The following is an 11,375-nucleotide window of genomic DNA, read 5'->3' on the forward strand; positions in this document are numbered from 1 at the left end:
GCCCAGCTTGGGGATGAACCCAGGAGTGGGGGAACCCGCGCTGCCCCAACCGGAATCTGTGCTCCTGGCGCGGGCCAGCTGCGCCCCCCGCGGGGGAGGTCTGTGCCCCGCTGTCCCTAACACGGGTTAGAAAGTGGTTATGTTTCTGTTTTCGAGGCTGGGCTAGGGCACGATGCGCACCGAGTCGTGCCACCGAGTGGTGACCCTGAGCAAGGAAGCCAGCCGTGCCCAAGCGCACGGGTGGGTGTTCCCCGCGGCAGGGAGGTCGGGCCTGCCGCACAGCCCGGGTTGCGGAGAGGCGGGAGCTCCGGGGCCTGTGAGCAGAAGCGGGGTGGCTCCGAGGGGCAAGTGTGCCCTGCAGGGAGCTCGTGGAACAGCCCGCTCTCAGGCAAAGCCACAGAAACAACCCCTCCGGGTGCTGTGGCCTACAGGCAGGACACCTGGAGGCTCACACCAGTTCAAAGGCTGTATTTTCATCTCAGAGCGCAGTGCAGTCAGGGTGTTTCAGTTCCTCGCCCATATATATACACACGTGTACACAGCCCAATTCTGGAATGGTTATGTCCTTAAGCCTTTATTACATGAATTGTTTTCAAAAGTCACATTCAGTGTGGAGACTTTTCAGAGAGTTGCATGCTGGAGTTGTAGACAGCCAAGCTCAGTGCTCACCTCTCCAGTGAATGCCCTTGGCCTGCTTGGGGAAACTCTCTGCCTTTGGCCTAAGAAGTCCAGAGTAGTGGCCCCAAGGCCACAGCAGGTAGAGCTGTACAGAGGGTGACAGGCCAGTGGATTTCAGGCACTCACCTCCCAGCCAGGGGCCCACGGTGAAACCAGACTTCTAGTCCCAGAGCCGCTGGGGTCTGGCAGGGAGGGCCTGAGGCAGGCAGCTCCTTGGGTCCCTGCCTCCTTTCTGCCAGGAGAGACCACTGACCTCATTCTCACGTCCATGTCCTCATCTATGAATCCTCCATGCGTGTCCCCATTCCTATAGTCCCCAGAGCTTCTGTGGGAAAGGGGCTCAGAGTTTACAGGAAGCCTGAGCCACTTTGGAGCTAGTTTTCCTGTTCAGGGCTTGACAGATAAAGTTCCCAGCTTCCATGAGTTTCTGGAGGTTCACACCCTTGGAGAAACAAGTTAGAGGATGCAGTAAGTCATGACAGGCCTCCAACCCCAGGGAAACATCAGACTGGACAGACAGTAGTGACGCTGAAAGGGGAGAGGTGAAGACTTTATATAAACAGGCTCTTTTTCTTGACAGTGGGACTCCAGCTGCCTGAGAGCTCGTTTCCATCTGGCATCTGGGGTTATCCCCTGACTCCTCTTCATATAAGATGCCCCAATCCTGTACTGGTTTGCAGTGTCACCACCAGGACAGGGGTCTCCTCAGTCTTGCTCGTACTCCAACCCCAGGGCCTAACACAGGGCCTGGCCTCCAGAGGTTGAAAACTGCATATTCAAGTGAGGACTGTGAAGCAGACAGGTAGGAATAAAAACACCAACTCAAGGGCCAGACAGAAAAGCTCTGTTCTTACTAGCAGCCCCTGTTGGCTGTTGTGCACATTGTGCTCAGCTCTGAGCTAAGCGTTCCACAGACATTTGCTTACTCGATCCTCAACCACTGTGAGTGGGTGCTGTTATTATTTCCTTTTCTTGGGTTCAGAGAGATGACATAATTTGTCTGAGGTCACATAACCCATGAGTGGCAGGACTAGGTTTGAAACCCAATTCCATCTGATCCCCAAGCACAGACACGGCCTCCATCCTACCCGAGGGCCCCAACTGCTCTGGCAGATCCTTGGCGGGCTAATTCTACTGCCGTCATTTAATAGAGAACAAAGAACTGACTCATCTCAGGTCATGGACCTGACCTGCTAGGGCTCTTTCCATACTCCTTGGCGCCTCCTAGAACTGAACTGTCAACATCATACTGACATCCTGGCCTTCATGTGCCTATGTCTGTGGCCTCATTCAACCACACTCTGCTACCTCAAACACTTTAGATAGAGTGCCCATAATCCCCTGGCATCCTTCCCCTCTAAACCTGTCACCACCCCAGCAGTCCCAAATAACCCCATCGGCTTCTGTCCTCTGGCTTTAGACAGAACTGTCAACTCAGAGCTGTTACCACCAGAGGGCAGGCGGTCTTACCGTGTGGATGCCCAAGCCAGTGAGCATGTAGACTAGGTCCTCGGTGGCTACGTTTCCCGATGCCCCCTGTGCATAGGGACAGCCTCCAAGTCCTGCCACAGAAGAGTCCACGACACTCACTCCCATCTGGAAACATAAGGATGGTGAGACATGGTTGTAGGGACCAGAGCCCACAAAGCTGGGCCTTGTAAACTTCCTAATCTGTTGCCTGAAATTCTACCATGAGTCTTTCTTTCCTTTGGCTTAGGATTCTGTTGATGTGGAAGTCCCATTGAAAGAGGCAGTGCTTTTCCTGCCAGTTCCCAGACAGTGAGTTCTTCTGCATATACTTTCCTCTGCTGGGAGTATCTTTCCTCCATTCCTTTCATGGTTGACTCCTTTTAGGTCCCAGCCTAAAAGCCACATGGCTCAGAGACTTTTCCTGATCATCGGCCTTGTCCCTCCCACTGCTGAGATGTCAGACCCCCATTGTGTACTGTGGCTCGTTTACACCCACCCTCTCCCAGGCTGCTCACTCACAGCTCGGGGCTCTAGCCTCATGGAAGCCGTGTCCCAGTTCCCCAGGCAGTCACTCCGTACTCTCCTAGATGACTAGCTCATGTTCTTCTCTCTCCTTAAGCCTATATCACCCTCTTCTCCATCCTCACTCTGAGCTGCTTCCTTGCACTAAGAGAAAACAGATGCATCCGGAAGAGATGTCTCCATCGGCTCCCACGCCACCTGCTGGTGTCTGGGCCCACACACCCACTGGCCCACGTGCTGTTGGGATGGGCTCTGAGATCCTCGCCAAGGCCAGCCCCTCCACCTCTGCGTGAGGCCCATTCCTGCCGGCTCAAGGATGTGCTCCTGCATTCTCCCTCTCACTCCTGCAACTGTTACTTCCATGGGGTCATTCCCACATAAGCAGTCTGGGACCTTGCCCATCTTTGGCAAATCCTTTCAGAGCCCCCTGAGCTCCCATTTATTTGTCCCTATTCAAAGCAGCAGAGCTGTCCCCAGTTATCATCTGCCATTCTCACTTGAATCCAATCTAAACAGGTCTGCGTCCCCACAACTCCTCCATGTAAACATCTCCAGTCAAGGTCACTGGTGACCTCTATGTAGCTCAATCCCAAGGTCAAGTCTCATCTTCTTTGTACCTATCAGCATCATTGTTTTGAACACCTTCACGTGGCTTCCAGGACTCAACATCCTGCTGGCTTTCCTCCCAATGCTTTGAATTCCCTGAAACCTAGCTCGATTCATTCTCTGCTGGCTCTTCCTCATCTCCCTGACCCCTAAGGGTTGGAGCCCTCAATGCTCCGGGCTCAGATGCTTCTCCATCTGCACACACTCCCAGGTGACTTCAGCATCTTTATTTTTATTTATTTATTTTTTTGAGTTGGAGTCTCACTCTGTCACCCAGACTGGAGTGCAGAGGACACTCCCGGCCACCGCAGCCTCGACCTACTGGGCTCCGGCGATCCTTCCCCCTCAGACTTCCAAGGAGCTGGAACTACAGGTGCGTGCTACCATGCCTGGCTAGTTTTTGATTTATTGTAGAGATGAGGTCTTGCCAAGTTGCCCAAGCGGGTCACAAACCCGCGGGCTCAGGCAATTCACTCACCTCAGCCTCCCAAAGGCACGGGATTACAGGCTGAGCCACCGAGCCCGGCTTGCAGCATCTTTAAATACGCACCTTGTACTGAAGACTCCAACATTTTTACACTTGCTGGGACACTCTCTGAGATGGAGATTCACACAGCCAAAAGTCTCCTCAAGAGCTCCACTGGGATGTCTAATAGATGTCTTGAACTTCGCAGGTCAGAAAGCAAACTCCTGATAGCTCGCCCACATGCTCAGCTCTTTTGGGCTTCCTTGCCATGTCTTTCACATGAATTAGGCTCCAAACTGACTTTTCTGTTCCTACTAGCATCTATCCACAGTCTCTTCTCCACACAGCAGCCAGAGGGATCCTTTTTTTAAAAAACAAAAACAGGGTCTTTCTCTGTCACCCAAGCTGAAGTGCACAGCCTTGAACTCTCTTGGGTTCAAGTGATCTGCCTGCCTCAGCTTCCCAAGTAGCTAGGAATACAGGCACATGGCATTGCACCCAGCTGATTAAAAAAATTTTTTTAAAAAATAGAAACAAGATCTTCCTGTTACCCAAGCTGGTCTTGAGCTCCTGGATCAAGCGGTTCTCCTGCCATGGCCTCCCAAAGTGCTGGGATTACAGGTATGATTCACTATGCCTGACCCAGAAGGATCCTTTGGTTTAAAAAAAATTTTTTTTTTTTTGGGTTCAAGTCTCACTCTGTTGCCCAGGCTGGAGTGCAGTGGCACACTCACAGCCACCACAGCCTCGACCTGTTGGGCTCAGGTGATCTTTCTGCCTCATCCTTCCCAGTAACTGGAAATACAGGCATGAGCCACCATACCCAGCTAATTTTTTAAATATATTGTAGAGATGTGGTCTCACCAAGTTGCCCAGGCTAGTCTTGAACCCCTGGTCTCAGGCAATCCTCTTGCCTCGGCCTCCCAAAGTGCTGGGATTACAGGTATGAGTCACTATGCCTGGCCAGGAGGGATTCTTTTATTTAAAAAAAAAAAAAAAGAAAAATATATATATATATATATATATTTTAGTTAGAGTCTCACTCTGTTGCCCAGGCTGGAGTGCAGTGGCACACTCACTGTCACTGCAGCCTCGACCTGCTGGTCTTAGGCGATCCTTCTGCCTCATCCTTCCCAGTAGCTGGAACTACAGGCACAAGCCACCATGCCCGGCTAATTTTTTTGATTTACTGTAGAGATGAAGTCTCACTAAGTTGTCCAGGCTAGTCTTGAACCCCTGGTCTCAGGTAATCCTCTTGCCTCGGCTTCCCAAAGTGCTGGGATTACAGGCTTCAGCCATCATGCCCGGCCAAGAGATCCTTTTAATGGGAAAAGTTCAGATCATATCCCTATCTTTACCTTCCTCTGTTGAAGACTCTCCGTTAGCTTCCTCGCTCATTCAGAAAGAGCCAAAGTCCTACAAGCCCCTCCTTGGCCTGGTCTCCTCTATCTAACACCTACCCTTCTCCTCTTGATCACACTGCTCCTGCCATATGCTTCCCTGTGTTCCCTGAACACAGCAAGCACACCCCACTTCAGGGCTCTGTACCTGCCGTTCCTAGACTGGACAGCCCTCCCTGGCCCCCACCCCCACCAGGTGTCTGCATGGTTCCCTCCCTCACTTCCCTTGGGACACTCTAATGCTATCTTCTGCATGGGGCCACTCTGTGTGAAGACCTGGTACTTTGTTAACATGCTTCATTTTTCTCCATGGCACGTATGAACATGTGGCCTACTATATGCTTGTTTATTTATTATCTTCTCATCTTAGTAGAGTGTCAGTCTCATGAGGTCAGAGACTTTGTTTTAGTCACAGCTGAATCCTTAATGCCGAGAACAGATCTTGGCACACAGGAGGACTTCAGTTTCAATAGGTGTATAAATGGTCTTACAATTTGTGTTTGTATGTCTGGAGTCTTCCATCTGTCTTCTCCACCATGACATGAGCTCCCAGAGGGCAGGAACTGGTTCTTTTTTTTTTTTTTTTTTTTTTTGAGTTGGAGTCTCACTCTGTTGCCCAGACTGGAGTGCAGTAGCATGCTCCCGGCCACCGCAGCCTTGACCTACTGGGCTCTGGCGATCCTTCTGCCTCAGCCTTCCAAGTAGCTGGAACTACAGGTGCGCACTACCACGCCTGGGTGATTTTTTAATTTATTGTAGAGATGAGGTCTCGTCAAGTTGCCCAGGCAGGTCTCGAGGCCGTGGGCTCAGGCAATCCACTCAACTCAGCCTCCCAAAGCGTGGGATTATAGGCTGAGCCACCGAGCCCAGTTAGGAACTAGTTCTTGTTATTATTGCCTAGTCAGCACTTAACCTGGCACACAGAAGTCACATGACACATTTCTGAAATAATTGACATAAGAGTGAGGTCAGAGGAGGTTACTGCCAGTCATCACATGGCTGATCTTGTTCAAGAAAAAAATTTTTTTTCTTTTTCTTTTTTTTTAGTTGGAGTCTCACTCTGTCGCTCAGGCTAGCACGCAGTGACACATTCATGGCCACCACAGCCTCGACCTGCTGGGCTCAGGTGATCCTTCCACCTCAGCCTTCCAGGTAGCCGGAACCACAGGTGTGCGCCATCATGCCTGGCTAATTTTTGACTTATTGTAGAGACACGGTCTCCTCAGGCAGTCCTCTTGCATCTATCTCTGAAAGTGCTGGAATTACAGGCGTGAGTCACCACGCCCAGTTAAGAACTTAGAAACAAGGAGATTCTGAGGACATCAAGTGCCAAGAAGCAGAGAAGCACAAAGAAGTGGCTGTGTCCTGTGCATGGTCAAGATCAAGTCAGCCTCAGACTTCTCATGGCTGTGCAGAAACCCTTGTATACTTGCCTAGCAAGGCATGGGAGAAGAAGGCATTGTCCTGGGCCTGCCTGGCCAGGAAACTCATGAGCCACAGGAAAGCCCAGGGGCTTAGGACAGGTATCACACAAAGCCGAGAAATGGAGACCGCAGAGATATAAACCTTAACCTTGACAATCACAATTCTGAGGAAATAGATCCAGAATGTCATGCATTTACCTGGCTCAGAGACATGAACCTCTAGGAGGTCACCGAGAGAAAACAAAAAAAGGTGATGGGATTGCCTTCACTATCCTAAAGACAATAGGTTAGCCTGATGTTAAAGTAAGATGGCCTGTGGTCAGACACCACAATGTTCCTTCTGTTGGGCTGCCAGCCAATGGAATCCCCATTCTGGGCCAGCCCATGAAAAGCAAACCCCAAGGGAAACCAAATCTGAGGTCTCAGTCCAGTCTCTGGAGAGCAGTGTGACATGTGCTCACTGTGAGGCCTCTGTCTGACTCTTCTTCCTGCCTTCTCCTCTGCTCCCTACACATAAGCTCACATGCACATGCTCACAACCCTGTATGCTGTTGCAGGGTCGAAGTCCACAAATCCTCCCTGGACACCCTCCCCCGCAGTCTCGAGTTACAGTTCTGCCGCGTCACCTGCTTGACTTCTTGTCCTTCAAGCCTTACTCAGGCTTCTTCTGCAAATCCTCTCTGACCCCCTCAGCCAGGTTGGGCCCCTCTAACATTCTCAGTACCATGCTTCCTCCTTTTGTGACATCTGTCATGATGCAGTAGGATTGACTGTCTCCCCAGCAGACACATGTGGGCACTTTCAAGGCAGGCTCACCATAACTGTGTCCATTGCCAGCCCAGGACTTGGCACACTGGCATCAGTAAATGTTTGCTGAAAGAATAAATGAAACCAAGCTGTCTTGCCACCGTGCCCTGGGGGAAAATGGGCATGTGCCTTTGATTACCTGTAGGGCCACCAAGGTGTTAGCCAGGGCTTGGCCGTAGGTGTCATGGCAGTGGACAGCCAGGGCAGACAGAGGCACCTCCTGCATGACGGCGGACAGCATATCTTTCATGATGCCCGGGGTGCCCACGCCAATGGTGTCCCCCAGGGAGATCTCGTAGCAGCCCATTGAGTACAACTTCTTAGAGACCTGGGGAAGCAAGCAGGTACTTGGAGGACACTGGAGTCCACTAGCCAGAGTCCAAGCACTCAGGCAAGGATCCTTTCCTAGGAAGAACACCTTTGTGTTGGAAGTGCTCAGTTCCTGCTGGATTGCAGGCTCTGTACAACTCCAAGGGGAGTGATGGTCCTCATTCTACTCATCTGGAGACTGAGACTTGAGTGTAGAGTCAGACATTGGCCTTGTGTCCCTCAGACTTCAGTCCCCCACGTACCACCTTCACACACTGTGTCAGACCCAGGTGCTTGATTCCTTTCATGTAGTTTTATCCTCAGCAATAAGATCTGGGAAATCATGGGTATGAGATGCTAGTTCTGTCTTTTTTTTTTTTTTTTTGAGTTGGAGTCTCACTCTGTCGCCCAGACTGGAGTGCAGTGGCCGCTCCTGGCCACCGCAGCCTTGACCTGCTGGACTCTGGCGATCCTTCCGCCTCAGCTTCCGAATAGCTGGAATTACAGGCGCGAGCTACCACGCCCAGCTAATTTTTTGATTTATTGTAGAGATGAGGTCTCGCCTGCCCAGGCGGGTCGCGAACCCGCGGGCTCAGGCAATCTACTCCCCTCAGCCTCCCATACTTCTGTCTTTTAGCAGAGATACAGAACTGCTGACATCTTTAGAAGCGCATCGGCAAACCCCTAAATCACTGCACAATGAGAGCAATATGTGCCTCACCCGAGGAGATGCTGCCCACACTGGACTGCTCAACAAGGTGAGGAAGGATGGGGCAGGGTAAGCAACACACACACCAAACACCAATGATAAATGAGCCAGTGACACCCTCTCCCCTATAGGTCCAGCACAGGCAGAGTTAAGGGGCAGAGGACCCACAGAGGGCACCCTATTGGAGTCATGATGCTGGATGAAAGTCCTAGTTCTGCCAAGTGCAGTGGCTCACACCTATAATCCCAGCACTCTGGGAGGCCGAGGTGAGAGGATTGTTTAAACAATTGCCTGGGCAATTTGGCGAGACCTCACCTCTACAATAAATAAAAAAATTAGGCTGGGCTCGGTGGCTCAGCCTGTAATCCCGTGCTTTGGGAGGCCGAGGTGAGCGGATTGCCTGAGCCCGCGGGTTCGAGACCCGCCTGGGCAACTTGGCGAGACCTCATCTCTATAATAAATCAAAAAATTGAGCCGGGCATGGTAGCGCTCACCTATAGTTCCAGCTACTTGGAAGGGTGAGTGGAAGGATCACCAGAGCCCAGCAGGTCAAGGCTGCGGTGGCCGGGAGTGGCCACCGCACTCTAGTCTGGGCGACAGAGGGAGACTCCAACTCAAAAAAAAAAAAAAAATAGCTGGGCATGGTTAGCAGTGCCTGTAGTCCCAGCTACTTGGAAGGCTGAGGCAGAAGGATCACCTGAGCCCAGCAGGTAGAGATTGCGGTGGCCACTGCATTCCAGCCTGGGCAACAGAGTGAGACTCCAACTCAAAAAAAAAAAAGAAAGAAAGTCCTAGTTCTGCTATTCACTAGCTGTGGGCTTTGGCAGGAGACTTTTCTGAGCTTCAATTTCTGCTTCTGAAAGATAATGCTGACCCTTTGTAGAGCTATGGTGAGGACTGGCAAAAATGTGAGGCTGACCTGGCCCACCAAAGCTGCTCTCAGTGGGCAGGTGCTACTGTTACCATCTGTCCCTCTCTGGATGCCACATACATATCTGGGAAGGCCAAGAGGGGTTTGGAAGGAGAAAAAATGAGGCGTGAGACCTGGTTTCACCATCTGCAATCTGTGTGGCAAGTTATCTAGTCTCAGTTTCCTTAACTGTACAATGGACTAATAATGCCAAATTTGCATAGTGGTTTTGAGGAATAAGTGACATAAAGGATGGGGAACTCCTTGGTGAGAAGCCCTCTTCAGAGGATTGTCACCTTGATCATCTGTCCATTGACCAGATTGGAAACTGAATCAGAGGCTTTCAGGTTGGGGTAGAGCCAGGGGCTTTGAAGACCACATGCCCGGCTAGAAGAGGGGTCTTGAGGAAGCAAGTACAGGGCTGTGCTCACAGGGGGCCTTAATGAAGGATCTGGTGAGTGAATGAAATCAGCAACTCCCAGGAAAGGTTGGGGAGAGAAGCCTATGTGCTCAGGGGCAGGCAAGAAGGCCAACCCTCATGAAACCCCTGCTGACACACACACACCTCAGCTACTTTAGCTGGGGAGATCTTCCCTTCATAGGGGCAGCCAAGCACGCAGGAGACGTACCTGTGGGGAGACAGGGAGGAATGAGGTCAGTGCCCCCGAATTCTGTGGCTAGCAGGGCTAAGGCAGTGGGGCTGTGTGATGTACATCCCTGGTCAGTGGGCACTCAACACCTGAGGCTGGCCAGGGGGTCTGTGACCGACTGGGTGAAAGGTGAATTCAACAAGGTGGGACAAGAATGGAAGCAGTGGCTTGGTGCCAGGAGGAGGCAGTGGAGAGCCACTTGGAGGGATTGGGTCTACAGTTCAGGAAGCAGGAGGTGCACAGGCCTCAGGAGAGGCAGTCAAGGACTTACAATAAGCAGAGGCGGAGAAGCTAGAGAGGGCAATAGGAGTGAGCAGTTGAGTTGTAGGACATAAGACACAGCAGAACATATGCCAGGGGAGCCAGGGCCAGCACTCCAGCAGGAGGCCAAGGACCGGATGAGGTCAAAGGGCAGATAGAGAGCTGAGTTGGATTTGAGTTGGTAATGGCTGGGCTGGCCTGAGGGCTGAGGATTTATTCATTCGCTTATTTGGTGTTTACCTAGTGGCTGACCATGTGCCAGGCACTGGGCACAGAGCAGTGAGCAAGACTGACAAGGCCCCTGCCCTCTGGGAGCTCACCTCAAGTTAGGAGACAGCTAATGAAACAGCAGCCAAGGAAGTAAAGGAGATGACCTCAGAAGTGATGACTATAAAGGGAGGAAAGGGCCAGGCTCGGTGACTCAGCTTATAATCCTGTCCTTTGGAGGCTGAGGTGAGTGGATTGCCTGAGCCTGTGGGTACGAGACCTACCTGGGCAACTTGGCGAGACCTCATCTCTACAATAAATTAAAAAAAAAATTAGCCGGGCGTGGTAGTGCGCGCCTGTAATTCCAGCTACCTGGAAGGCTGAGGGGAAGGATTGCCGGAGCTCAGTGGATTGAGGCTGCGGTGCCCGGGAGCGTGCCACTGCCTCCAGCCTGGACGACAGAGTGAGACTCCAACTCAAAAAAAAAAAAAAAGGGAAGAAAGGGAACTGTCACAGGAGCAAATAGAGGTGGCTAACTGCATGAGGGGGGCCAAGAAAGACCTCCAGGGCAGGACGCTGGAGAAAGAAGGGGGAGGGTCTACAGGAAGAGCATTCCAGGCAGAGAGAAGAGCAAAGCCCTGAGATGGGAGAACCGGGCATGTTTCAGAAGGAACAAAGGACAGTGAAGCACAGAGAGCAAGGGGGAGAACCATAAGGTGAGTCTGGCAAGGCGGGAACCAGCCTGATCCTGGTCCTAGAGGTTTTGGTAAGTAGTCTTGGCTTTGGATGTAGACGGGTTCTATTCCCACCCATCCTGCTGAAGCTGAGGTGCCTTTAAGATCTTGCAGAAGGCCGGGCTCGGTGGCTCAGCCTGTAATCTCAGCACTTTGGGAGGTCGAGGTGAGTGAATTGCCTGAGCCCGTGGGTTCGAGACCTGCCTGGGCAACTTGGCGAGA

At 51.8% G+C, this 11,375-nt stretch overlaps 1 protein-coding gene across 2 annotated transcripts in view; it reads right to left on the minus strand.

The window, feature by feature from the left end:
• Positions 1 to 547: 547 nt before the first annotated feature.
• HMGCL (3-hydroxymethyl-3-methylglutaryl-CoA lyase) overlaps positions 548 to 11,375 on the minus strand; it is a 23,646-nt gene continuing 12,818 nt past the window's right edge. Inside the window, exons 6-9 of one of the 2 annotated variants that reach the window (XM_008062149.1) lie at positions 9,867 to 9,930; positions 7,513 to 7,701; positions 2,149 to 2,274; positions 548 to 1,120 (exon numbers count right to left, since the gene is read on the minus strand). In XM_008062149.1, coding sequence (XP_008060340.1) covers positions 1,019 to 1,120; positions 2,149 to 2,274; positions 7,513 to 7,701; positions 9,867 to 9,930 — 481 coding nt within the window. In that variant the 3' untranslated portion in view covers positions 548 to 1,018. The remainder of the gene's footprint in view (positions 1,121 to 2,148; positions 2,275 to 7,512; positions 7,702 to 9,866; positions 9,931 to 11,375) is intronic. The other variant, XM_008062150.2, reaches the window with a different exon arrangement.

This window comes from Carlito syrichta, unplaced genomic scaffold (assembly GCF_000164805.1).
Source record: "Carlito syrichta isolate Samal-C Ts95f unplaced genomic scaffold, Tarsius_syrichta-2.0.1 Scaffold305659, whole genome shotgun sequence".
Classification (NCBI taxonomy): domain Eukaryota; kingdom Metazoa; phylum Chordata; class Mammalia; order Primates; family Tarsiidae; genus Carlito; species Carlito syrichta.